This window comes from Pongo abelii, chromosome 21 (assembly GCF_028885655.2).
Source record: "Pongo abelii isolate AG06213 chromosome 21, NHGRI_mPonAbe1-v2.0_pri, whole genome shotgun sequence".
Classification (NCBI taxonomy): Eukaryota; Metazoa; Chordata; class Mammalia; order Primates; family Hominidae; genus Pongo; species Pongo abelii.
Window position 1 is genome coordinate 12,089,674 of NC_072006.2, and position 12,071 is coordinate 12,101,744.

Consider the following 12,071-nt stretch of genomic DNA (forward strand, 5'->3'; position numbering starts at 1 on the left):
ATGGTTTATCAAAATCAATTTCTTCCTGTGGAAGAGTTTAGGTGGAAGGGGAGGAGAGAAAGCGAGAGAAGATTATAACGGGGAGGCTATGGATGCAGAAAGGAAAAGCAGGGAATCAAAGGCAAACCTGCCACCCATTTCACAGATAAAAGAATCAGTGTGGGCTGGATGCAGTGTTTCATGCCTGTAATCCCAATAATTTAGGAGGCCAAGGTGGGAGGGTTGCTTGAGGCCAGGAGTTCGAGATCAGCCTGGGCAACACAGTGAAACTCTGTCTTTACAATTTTTTTAATTAGCCAGGCATGATGGCACACACCTGTAGTTTCAGCTACTCAAGAGACTGAGGCGGGAAGATCACTTGAGCCCAGGAGTTGGAGGCTGCAGTGAGGGATGATTGTGCCACTGCACTCCAGACTGGGTTACAGAATGAGATCCTGTCTCAAAAAAAAAAAAAAAAAAAAAAAAAAAACAATGCAGATTCAGTCAGTCTGGGCTGGGGCCTGAAATTCTGGATTTCTGACAAGTTCTCAGGTAATGTCAGTACTGCTGGTACACAGATCACATTTTAAGCCATAAGAAGGCTAGGATATGAGATATGAACAAAGGTGTTAGCTCAGTGGTTCTCAACCTGGACTATACATCAGAACCACCAAAAGAGGTTTTGTTGGGTTTGTTGGTGTGTTGTTTTTTTTTTTTAAGCTCCTGATGCTCAAGCCCCACCCCAGATTAATTAAATCAGAATCTAGGAATTGCTCAAATATTTGTATTTCTAAAAGCTCTCCAGGTGATTCTCTTGTGCAGCTTGAGTTAGGAACCATTGTTAGTTGATAACTGAAGGTGCTATTAAAAATTCCATAATAATATATTAGCTCATGAAGGCTAATGAGACACCCCAGCTAAGGGCATCTTCTTCTGCAACAGCAACTTGCTATTGTACAATGGGGGCAAAGAGTTGGTGCTCAATAAATTTGTTCAATGAATAAAAATAAGTGATTGGCTGAATGCATGAGTGAATGGAAATGTTGGAAGTCAACAGTCTATAGAATGAAAAGGGTTACAGTCCTATTATCAAAATGACAAGTGGCAGGATGGGTATTTAAAGACAGATCATCTTTTCCATCACTCTTTCAAATACCCCATAGAAGTACTTAAATCTTGGCCCACTTTTAAGCCTGACTTTGTTAATAACTGGAGGAGTCAAAGCCACAAATTTTCCACACCATTACTTTATTCCAGTGTTTCCCAAAACAACCAACAGTCACTATACACTTTTGCTACTGGTGTTATTATTTACCTGGTATGTTTCTTTAAATTGACTCACTTTTTAACATAAACTAATGTATTTTAAAGGGAAACTATAAATCACTATTTCAAATAGAAAAGCAACTAATATTCCATGACATCAGTAGAATTGACTGTCAAAATAAATGCAATGTAAGCAACAGAAGCAGGGTGTTTCTGCCTGCCAATGCTTGCCTCTGTCAGATAAGAAGAAGGATTAACAAGTATAGGGAGGTGTTAAAGCCATGGGGGCACTTAGCAGAGACTTTGTCACTGGTGTAATAAGAAGGATTGCAGGAGCGTTTTGCAAGGAGTCACAGTCCTGCCATGCGATGCCATGTTATTTAACATGGAAAGCAGGCACCACGTGTAAGCATCTCATGGCATTTTCAGTCAATGATTGTCAAGCTGTACGCAGAAACCCAGGGGCCACCAGGTAGTGTTGAAGAGGCTCTAGAAAAAAGAGGAAGTATTTCAGATTCTGAGGAATTCAGTCATCAGTGTTATTTGTCTTATAGATAGTATGATTTTTATTTTTTTTAAAAATCCTACTTCTGTAAGGAACAACGTAATCAACAGAGAACAAAGAAACAGGTTGAACGCTGCTGTTGAAATCAGGAGAATTAACCTTCTCATTGGAGGCATATTTGCTGGTTTAGGCCTCAAAGGCATTACATCAACTTTGGATGAGACAATTTACTAAATAAAACCATGTTATTAAAAAAATGAATGGACCATACAAAATAATACACTTCATGTGCTCCCCTAGCCCTTTAGTGAAGTATGGCCCTCTGTGGGAGGTTAAATTATTAGCTAAATGTATATACTTGGATTTAAACAGAATGATCCACTGATGTTCTAGGAAGTAAATGCACTAACTTATTCTTTTTTATTTGCCAGGTATTTGTTTTTCTTTTAAACATTGCATGCAGTAGAATATGATTAATGTAATTCTGATGCAGAAAAACAAGATTGCACACTTAGGAGAGAGGCCTCTGGAGCCAGACTGCCTGGTCTAAATCCTTGCTTTGCCCTTCATCATCTGTGTGACCTTGGGCAAAGTATTCAACCTCTCTGTGCCTACACTGCCCTGCTTATGGGATGAGGATGACAATAAGGGTATTACCCACATAAGGACATCATAAGGATGAGTAATGCATACAAAATATCTAAGAGTCCCCTATACAAAATACGCACTCAATATGTGCTACCTGATATCATTATGGTAAAAAAAAAAATTACACAAAATGTTATGCAATGAAAACTAAGTCTTCCTTCCACCCTAGACCCCACGCCTCTCCCCAGGCAAAGCACTATAAAAAGACTCTTGTGCTTCTTCTCAGAACTACTCTATACTTACCATCAAGTCCATCCCTCTCTTCTGTGCAAATGGGAGCCGACTATACACTCTATTCTACATACTGCCTTTTTTGCTTAACAACATTTCTTGGGAATGAGTTCATTGCCAGTTTCAGATCTCATTCTTTGCCAGAGCTGCAGAGTTTTGCATCATATGGGTGCACCAGAATTTCTTTAACTCATCCCCAGTGTTGGAGATTTAGGTTGTTTCTAATATTCCACTATTACAGTCACTGCCAGAATGAATATATTTAAATATACATCTTTCATTTATATGGAAGTATGTCTTTAGGGTAGAGTCTTAGAGGTGGAATTGCTGGGTCAAACAGTCCATTCATGTTTATTTTGATAGATATTGCCAAATTTCTCTTCAAAGAGATTGTGCCAACTTCCACACCAACCAACCACATGCAGAAGCACCTGTGTCCCCTCATTCTCAAAATAATATTTTAAATACATTAACGAGATATACAAGGTAATCGAGTTTTTTAGTTTGAGCTGATATAACAAAATATCTTAGACTGATTAATTTATAAGCAACAGAAATCCATTGGCTACAGTTCTGGAGACCAGAATTCCAAGACCAAGGTGCCAGCAGATTTGGTGTCTGGTGAAGGCCTGTTCCTCATACACAAGGCCTTCCTGCCACATCTTCACATAGTGGAAAGGTTAAACAGGCTCCCTCAGGCCTCTTTTATAAGGGCCCATTCATAAGGGCTCCCATTCATAAGGGCTCCACCCTCATGACCTAATTACCTCCCAAGGACCCCACCTCTTAATACAAATACACAGGGGGTTATATTTCAACATATGAATTTTGGAGGGACACCAACATTCAGACTATGGCACCGAGGAATGCTATTATATTGAAACAGTTATCAAAAGATTGAAATTACACATCTGTGAAATGCTAACATATGTCCTTTATTAATGCATCTAATAACAAAATCTAGTGGCAGGTAGGGGCGTGCTGAAAAGATACTTTTTAGCATACCAGCAACAACCCTAATGTGGAATAAAGATACATATTGATGATATGCTCACAGGTACTGCTAATAATACTGTTGTTTGTACTGCCCATTCGTAATTGAAGGAAATGCTTGATTTGAGGTGGTGGCTAGTGCAAATAACGATGTAAATTTTTCCACCCAAGTTTTAGAGCCTATCTTGGAGCCAGCTCTTAGAGCTTCATTCCAATGAATGGCAGCTTATTTTTAATATATCAGGTCAGCTCCAGGAATATACGCTTTTAGGGAAGCTCTTAAAATTCATGTGTGGGAATCAGCCTCCATCTAGCCTAATGCATGCTTCACTGGCCTTCTAAAATAGCAAGCCGAGCAAGAAAACATAGACAGGCAAAGGCTACTCTAAAGATGCCCTCCGGAGGCGTCTGCCTCGGCTGTTACTCAGAGCAACTGTTTGCTCCTTCCTGCAATACAGCTGCGCTCCTCCACCACAGGGTTTTGGAAAATATTAATTAAATAATATATTTTAAACAACTTTGAAAAAGATAAAGGCATCTTTTTAATTTGGGGCACCCGATTAGCCATTAAGAATTCATGTTAGTATCTCCTCCTCTGTTTAGTGCTTAGAACCTCTCCCAAGTCTGCTGATAATGGTGGCAATGAGGGCCAAAGGATGGAGCTGCTTAGCTCTGGAAAATACTGGCCAGGCACAGAGGCTCATGCCTGTAATCCCAGCACTTTGGGAGGCTGAGACAGGCAGATCACTTGAGGTCTGGAGTTCGAGACCAGCCTGGCCTGGCCAACATGGCAAAACCCCGTCTCTACTAAAAAAATACAAAAATTAGCCAGGCATGGTGGCACACTTGTAATCCCAGCTACCCAGGAGGCTGAGGCAGGAGAATCACTTGAACCCTAGGGACAGAGGTTGCAGTGAGCTGAGATCATGCCCCCGCACTCAAGCCTGGGCAACAGAGCACGACTCTGTCTCAAAAAAAAAAAAAAAAGAAAAAAAAAGGCCCGGCGTGGTGGCTCACGCCTGTAATCCCAGCACTTTGGGAGGCCAAGGCGGGTGGATCATGAGGTTAGGAGATCAAGACCATCCTGGCTAACACAGTGAACCCCATCTCTACTAAAAGTACAAAAACAAAATTAGCCAGGCGTGGTGGTGGGCTCCTGTAGTCCCAGCTACTCGGGAGGCTGAGGCGGGAGAATGGCATGAACCTGGGAGGCGGAGCTTGCAGTGAGCCAAGATCACGCCACTGCACTCCAGCCTGGGCGACAGAGCGAGACTCCACCTCAAAAAAAAAAAAAAAAAGAAAAGAAGAAAAGAAAACGTAAAATGTCCAGCCACCCAGAACACAACTGTGTGGCCTGACGGTTCAATTGTATCACTCCTCTTATCTGGAAAGTGCTCCAGTGACTACAGAAGTTGCTAGAATTTCCAGAAGCAAGAAGAAAGTGATGGGAAAAAGTGTCAAATCCACAATGGGAGAACGCTGTATCACTAGAAAATTATATGACCCTGGCAACCTTAGGAGTATGAAAGAAAGATTTCAAACAAATTTCTGACTATGTATCTTTTTCTAAATTTTTTGAATGCTGAAGAAATGTTAACTTTCATTAAGTTTTACAGCCAGATTTAATATAGACATAAATCCCTTTAATGTTCGTTTCAGTCAAAAGTGAGCTGAACATTATCGTTAAACCAGTGCATGTGGAAGAATTACTTGAGGAAAATCAAAATAGGCACAGTTGGGAACATTAAGCCATGGCCATATTAGATGCAAGTAGGCGCAACAGCAAAATTCTTTAGGCTCTAATGGACTGGGCTATTTTGCTTCTCAGTTTCCATACAGATGAGCTTTTTTCTGGGGCAATATGGTTGCAGTTTGAGAGTCTATCTGGAGAAGCTCATTTCTCTTTCATTAGTCCACGAGCACAGTGCAATTCCAGCTAATACTGTTACACAGCTCCTAGCTGGGTTATTTGGTTAAATGCCTTCAGGGAAAGTAGCAAGACAGAATAAAAGGACAAATGCGATGTGGTTTCTTGTTCTGAGTTCCTGTAGCTGTGGAATTACATGGGCAGTTAATCATTGCCACGTTGTACTCGTGATCATAAACTCCTATTATTTAAGATGTTATTCAAGTCTCACAAGAAATATCTTGTCTTCTGTGGCGCAATTTCCTTGAGGTCGGGTTTGTGCACAACTGTAACTATAGAGACTTGTTTCTTGTGCTTCGTGGACATGCTGGTAGGTATATAGTGCCATTTGTGTGAAATTGAAAATGACATTCCCTACTGGTGGGTGAACTGGGAAACAGCACCCTCTCTATGGGCAAATTAGAAAAGATGTCCCCTTCTGGGTGGACAAATGAGCAAAAAGCAGCCCCTCCGGGCTGACCAATTCTTTTTCAAAGCCTCCTCCACCTTGGGGTGTGGGAATGGTGCACATGGCTTGGTAAGTCCAATGCAGACCCTAGTTGCTCCCTGTGGGCAGGAACCCCTGGTGCAATGCACAACCTGCACAACTGTACACGACAGCCCTGATTACAGAATCCATTTTCACAATTTTGTAGTTGGACCACAGAGTTTTCCCCTCAGTACTCTAAAAATATCTGTTCAATCACATCAGTGGATGCCCATATTAAATACATTAGCCTTCTTTCTTATGGCAAGTAACTGCCACTCTCTGCCAAGGGCAGTTTTCTAACCTTGGAAACAAACAGGACACTCGTAGGTGGAGAACAGAAGAACTAGAGGACAGTGACCCCTAGGGGCTTGACCAATGGTGGGCAGTGGAGTGGTGGAAACCATGGTGGCACCTCTTCACCATCGCAGTGTAATGCTCTCCTCAGCCTCCATCAGTACCCGGTGAGCTGAGGCTCAGTATCTGCCTGATAACCCACCTTTGACTAGCATGAGACACAGGAAGAGAAAGCTTCAAACTCCCAACAAGGTAGTCAGACTAGCTCATACCAGATTCAGTGGCTGTAGCCCAGGAGAGAACGAGGTATGGGGCATGTATGTCTCAGAGCAAAGAGATCTGCCCAGAAAGACAAAGACTGAGTGAGATGCTATAGTGTGGGCTATCAGAGGGCAGCCTGGGAGCCCAAGAGGCCTAGGACATTGGTCAGGGATTGGCAAACTCCTTCCGATAAAAGGTCACTTGGTAAATACTTGAGGCTTTGTGGGGTTTTGTCACAACGACTTATCTCTGCTGTTAGAGTGCAAAAGCAGCGACTGGCAATTCATAAATAAATGGATGTGGCTGTGTTCCGACACAACTTTACTTACAAAAACAGGCCATGGGCTGATTTAGCTGGTGGGCCGTATTTTGTGACCTTTGCTGTAGGTGATCAAAGAAAGAGGACACAACAGGAGAAGTCAGGTGAGGCATTTCCCATACTGCGTGGGGCAACGTACTTGCCAGCTTACATCCCTTGTTTCATTTTATCCTCACAGCAACCAACTAGTAACAGTTTTACCACCTACATTTTGAAGATGAGGAAACTACAGTTTCTAAAAAATAGGAAAATTTCCAAGGTCAAAAACAGCCTCATTTCAAAACCAAGTCTGTTTGACATGAATGCCTCTCTTCCTTCCCCTACAACAAGCTGGTACCTGCAGACATATTTGTCTAGGGCAGCCCAGCCAGGGAAGCCCGCTGATCACAGAGGCATTAAATTTCAGATTTGGGGGTATGGATGGCAGTGCCAGGGCCAGGTGCAATCTCAGGAGCCTCAGAAGCTTCTCTGTGGATGTAAAAGCAATGGGCACAGCCGCCATTGACTGCAGGAGCTCTCATCTCTCTCATCACCAGCCGTTCAGATAGACAAGCCCCAAATCCAAAAGGTGTCATCTGTGGGCCTGCATTCTTTGATAGCCAGTCAATTACAGCACCTCATATATAAAAAGCCAGAGGAATCTGTGAATATAATAAGTGACTGTCCTTTCTTAGCGTGGTGCAGGCCATCTGTTTGAAAAGTACACACTGCAAACAATGCCAAGTTGTAATTATTAAACTTTCTAGCTAAGAGCAAGTCTCATCTTTCTTTCTAATTATGCATTCAAATATTCAGAAATTAAGCCTTAGAATTATTATATACCAGGGATGAGTTTTTTCCCCCGTGCATTAAACTTTTAGAAGAGAACATAAGCCATCATCAAAAGTTTCTCCCAGAAATAACTCCCAGAGAAGCCCTGAGGTCAACTTGGAATCAACCCAACCTTCTCACTTTCGGTGTGATGGTACAATGATAATTCAAGTTCTTAATGATGACTCTGAATCATCTCGATCCTGAATCATCAGAGATTAAATTATTTTCACCAAACAGCTAGTATTTTCTAAAGCAGGAAAATCGATTAAAGGATTTCAATAAAAAGTTCGAGAAGTCCAAACAAAGCAAGCATCTGGCAAACCTCGGTGACCAGAACATTAAATTCACCAAACACCACCTGCTCCAAATGTCCATGTTAATGGCAATTATAGAAAACTCCAGTATCATTCAAGGCCAGTTTAACTTATTCTTGTACACAAATAACTTTATGGGAGACAGCATTGTAATTCAAATCAATAAATGACTCGGTTTGGCTGTAAAAGCATAAACAGAACCCTTGCAAAATATTGTTCCTCCTTGCTAGAAACCATTTGATTTTTAGCCAGAAAACATACAGCCAAACAAGAATAACAACTGTTTGCCTTCCTTAATGTTCAGTGTAGACTGTTACCCAAGGAATTAAGCATTAGTCATCAAAACTTAATTGCAAAGGCAACAAAATAATTGGGGTTCCTGAGTTATCATCCATTTCAACATTCAGAGGCCAATTTGACCCCAGACAATACACGGTCTTTCTTCTTGTTATAAAAGTGGTTGCAGAGTTCTGAGGGTTCTCTGCTGTAAGCTCTGCTCTCAGAACTCTCCAGGTCCTCCTTCCAACCCCTGCCATGTCCGGCCAAACTATCTTCCCAGAGTCAGGAACAGAGCCAACAGCCTCACCCAGACAGACCCCAGTGATAATTATCAGCCCAAAAGATAAGCCCGCGTGGAAAGTTTGAGAAGCCAGTCACTCAGGCAGCAGCTACAAAGGGACAGACACTCTCTAGTTTTCCCTCACTGACTTCATTTCCCTCTGCCAGCCTGATAGAAACGTGGTCTCAGTCCGCTCAGGTTTTGCCCCTGTCCTCCCTGTCTCCAGAAGCGCCCTCAAGCTTCAAAAGACTCATACAGCCTTCCAGAGAGGGAGACGGGGGCCTAGTGCTGGTTTTCATCATCTGTCCACTCCAGCTTCTTCAGTAACACCATTCCCATTGGCCTTGGTGGTCAGTTCACCCAGATCCTGCCTAAACCCTGGATGCTTATTGTCCTGACCACCCGAATGTCCTAGGCCAGCTAGTTCTCAGCGTCACATCCTCACCAACCTCCACTCCCTGCTCTGCACTGGGGATCAAGGGAATGCAGGATGGAGCTGCCCCAAGCCTGTAGCTCAGATGCCTCACAGAGGCATTTCTGATCTGCAACACTATGCCCCTGTTGTGGGCTGAGTCCCAGGCCTCTCTGAGGTTGGACATCCCAGTGTGCCCCTTCCCACTCCAACAGCAACAGCTCAGAAGGAAGAGGCAGCCTCAGGGGCCTGCTGAGTGGCCACTCGTGCTGGATTTCCACCCACCTCACCTTAGGGAATTTTAATTTTTTCTAAAGAGAAACAAACCACATTGGGCAGATACTCTTCCAAATCTACTGCTTAAGCTTCAATCTCAGCTTTGAAGCCCAGAAAAAAAAGTATTAACTTGTGTTTCTCTTGATATTCCTACCCCGCTAATTATACCTAAGAATGCTCTTATCTCTGAAAAATTCAGAGGCTAGGATAACAGAACACACTTGGGGAAGACAAGTTACTATTTCAAAATAGTATCTCTGAAAAAAACGGAAATCCAAATATTGCATGGGAAGTCAGTTGGAGAAAGGCCAAATCTGAGAGAGTCTCCCAGGAACAAGGATTGTGGGCCAGATACAGAATTCAACTTTAAAAGTGAATGAAAGCAATCTGGGGTCTAAGTGGGTAAGGAGTCGAAAAACTGGTGACTTGCCAGTAATTATGGTCAGTGGAGATGAGAAGGCTTCCTCCTCTCTGAAAGCCAAGTGTTGAATGAAGATCTAGATCCTGGAATAAAGGATTGACATGCTTAAGACGCCAGGCAAATGACTGGGCCAAATTTCAGGGTGACTCCTGCCCAAGTACAGCATTTATTTAAATAAATTAGCATTACAATTCTGACTATTACAACTACTGGTGATTTTGTCATCCAAACAATCAAAACAAAAATTAATGGAATTAGTGGAGTCGCTCTTAAAAACATTATGCCACTACATTAGGCTTACAAACTCAAGTGTGTCACAAACTCAAGTGTGTCACAAAACCGGTGTGTTACCTTATGATAAACACAGTTCCTAAATATGTCTCAGGACCCATAACATCAAGAAATGCCAAAGCTGGAATGTGCCTCTAACCCAGTGTTTCCTGGCCCAATGTATACTGTGAACCAAGAAGCCATCTGGGGTCTTCATTTCAGACCCCCAAAACAAAGGAGAGGAGAATGAGATGAGGAAAAAGGAACTTGAGAGAGATCAGCTTCTCCAAGCAAGCAGAGAAGGCAATGGGGAAGGAATGGGTTATTCACTAAACAATGGTGGGTCATCTCCCAATACAGACCAGAATGAAAGGCAAACCAACTAAAGACATAAATGTTAAAAAAAAAAAAAAAAAAACCACAAAATTGCTTAGACAGTTTTAGTGGCTACATAATTGATTTATGTGGGGAAAGATTCTCAGTGGGAAAAAGGAAGGTGCTGGATGACAGAGAATAGTACACTTTTGACCATATGCTGTAGGGCATAAGAGTTCATACAGATACTTATTGAAGTTTATAATGGTACATTTCTTTGTTTGATCTTTCGATTGATGTCTGTTCCCGCAACTAGGCTGTAAGTTACATAAGGGCAGGGATGCCACCATTGTATTCCCGTCCTTAGCAAAGTCTCTGACATATATTGGACTCTTAATGATATTTGTTGAGTGAATAAATAAGGTCAATTGTGGACAACGTCAGGGCCTTGGGCATGGGGTTTAAAACCCATAAGGGGAAAGGAAACCAGCCTACACTAGTCTGAAGGAAGAAGCTGGATGTGAGCCTTCTGTGTAAAGCAAGGAAACTCTAGAGGCCATCTCACTTGTGATGTGAGAACTAGAACATCTGGCCATCTGTCCAAGGAAGCATTAAGGAAGCTTACCCTACACCTTGGGTCCCAGGTGAAATCCATTAACCCACAAGGGATACATCAACTTGAAAGGAAGACAGTCCTGGAAAACACAGGGCTTAAATTTGCTAACCCCTTGAAGGCTTGAAATAGGATGAAATGGGGAAGCCTGAAAGAGAATATCAAGAGAGGATGGAAAACCCCAAAGACATGCTTTGGCTCCAACACAATTTTGTAAGGTTTGGTCCAGTGCAGCACACTAACCCAGCACTCCAGGGAAGACTAGAAACGTTTAAAGTCTCCCAGCACTTTCCCTTTACTGCGCCTCTGGCTGTACGGACCTAATGAGATGCCTTGTGTTTTTCAGAATGCCGAAGCAAGTTACGACTTCAGCAGCAACGACCCCTATCCTTACCCTCGGTACACAGATGACTGGTTTAACAGGTAAACTGGGCCTTGGGAGGTCTCTTTGACTTTAGGCTTTGGGGTTTTATTTTACTTCGTTTTGTTTCAGGCTTGACTACCACCAGCAAAATAATGCCCATGCTTCATTAAATTATATTGTGATTTTTCTTCTTAGTGGCTACATTCTCTAAAGTGAAATTTTTAATATTACAATCTCCCTCTAGAATAATCTTTTGACTGTTTTGTTCTGCTGACCTTGAAATTATTTGCTACTTTAATCCATTAAGGAGAAAAGGAAGTAGAAATACGAAGTTCTTTCTCAAGCCATTACAAGGTGATTTAAAACATGCTGATTTTGCTTTATGTGTTGAAACTGTTGTAGAGAAGTATTTTGCCCCATGGATCTGTGTCTATGTGTTTTTGAAAAGTATTCTGTACATTTTCTGCTATAACCCCATAACAGCTCATGGAGTCCCTTTCAACAAAACAGTAAGTGTGATTGGCAGAGGTTTGGAGTATTGCTTGGGACAAAGATCCTGTGATGTCAAACTACCCAAACAGTCCATCCAAGAGAATAATTTTCCTTCAGCTTGTTTTGCCACCAAACATGGAAATGTGGTCTCTTTTTTCTTCAAGTAAACATTTTGCTTAAATGGTTAATTACATGTAAGAGATATGAAGAAATAAAGATGTGCGGCTCGCTCAATGAAAGAATACTGTAATTTTTAAACCTAGTGTTTCCCTGTTATTGATGTCCTTGGGTGAAGTTCATAAAAACATATGAACTTCAATTAGTTGTATA

General features: G+C 42.0%; 1 protein-coding gene across 1 annotated transcript in view; it reads left to right on the forward strand.

Annotated features, from left to right (window-relative positions):
* The window catches only part of PCSK2 (proprotein convertase subtilisin/kexin type 2), a 269,668-nt gene that overhangs the window by 181,808 nt on the left and 75,789 nt on the right, over positions 1 to 12,071 (forward strand). Inside the window, 1 exon segment of the mRNA NM_001131407.1 lies at positions 11,232 to 11,308. Within this exon segment, the coding sequence (NP_001124879.1) occupies positions 11,232 to 11,308 (77 nt within the window).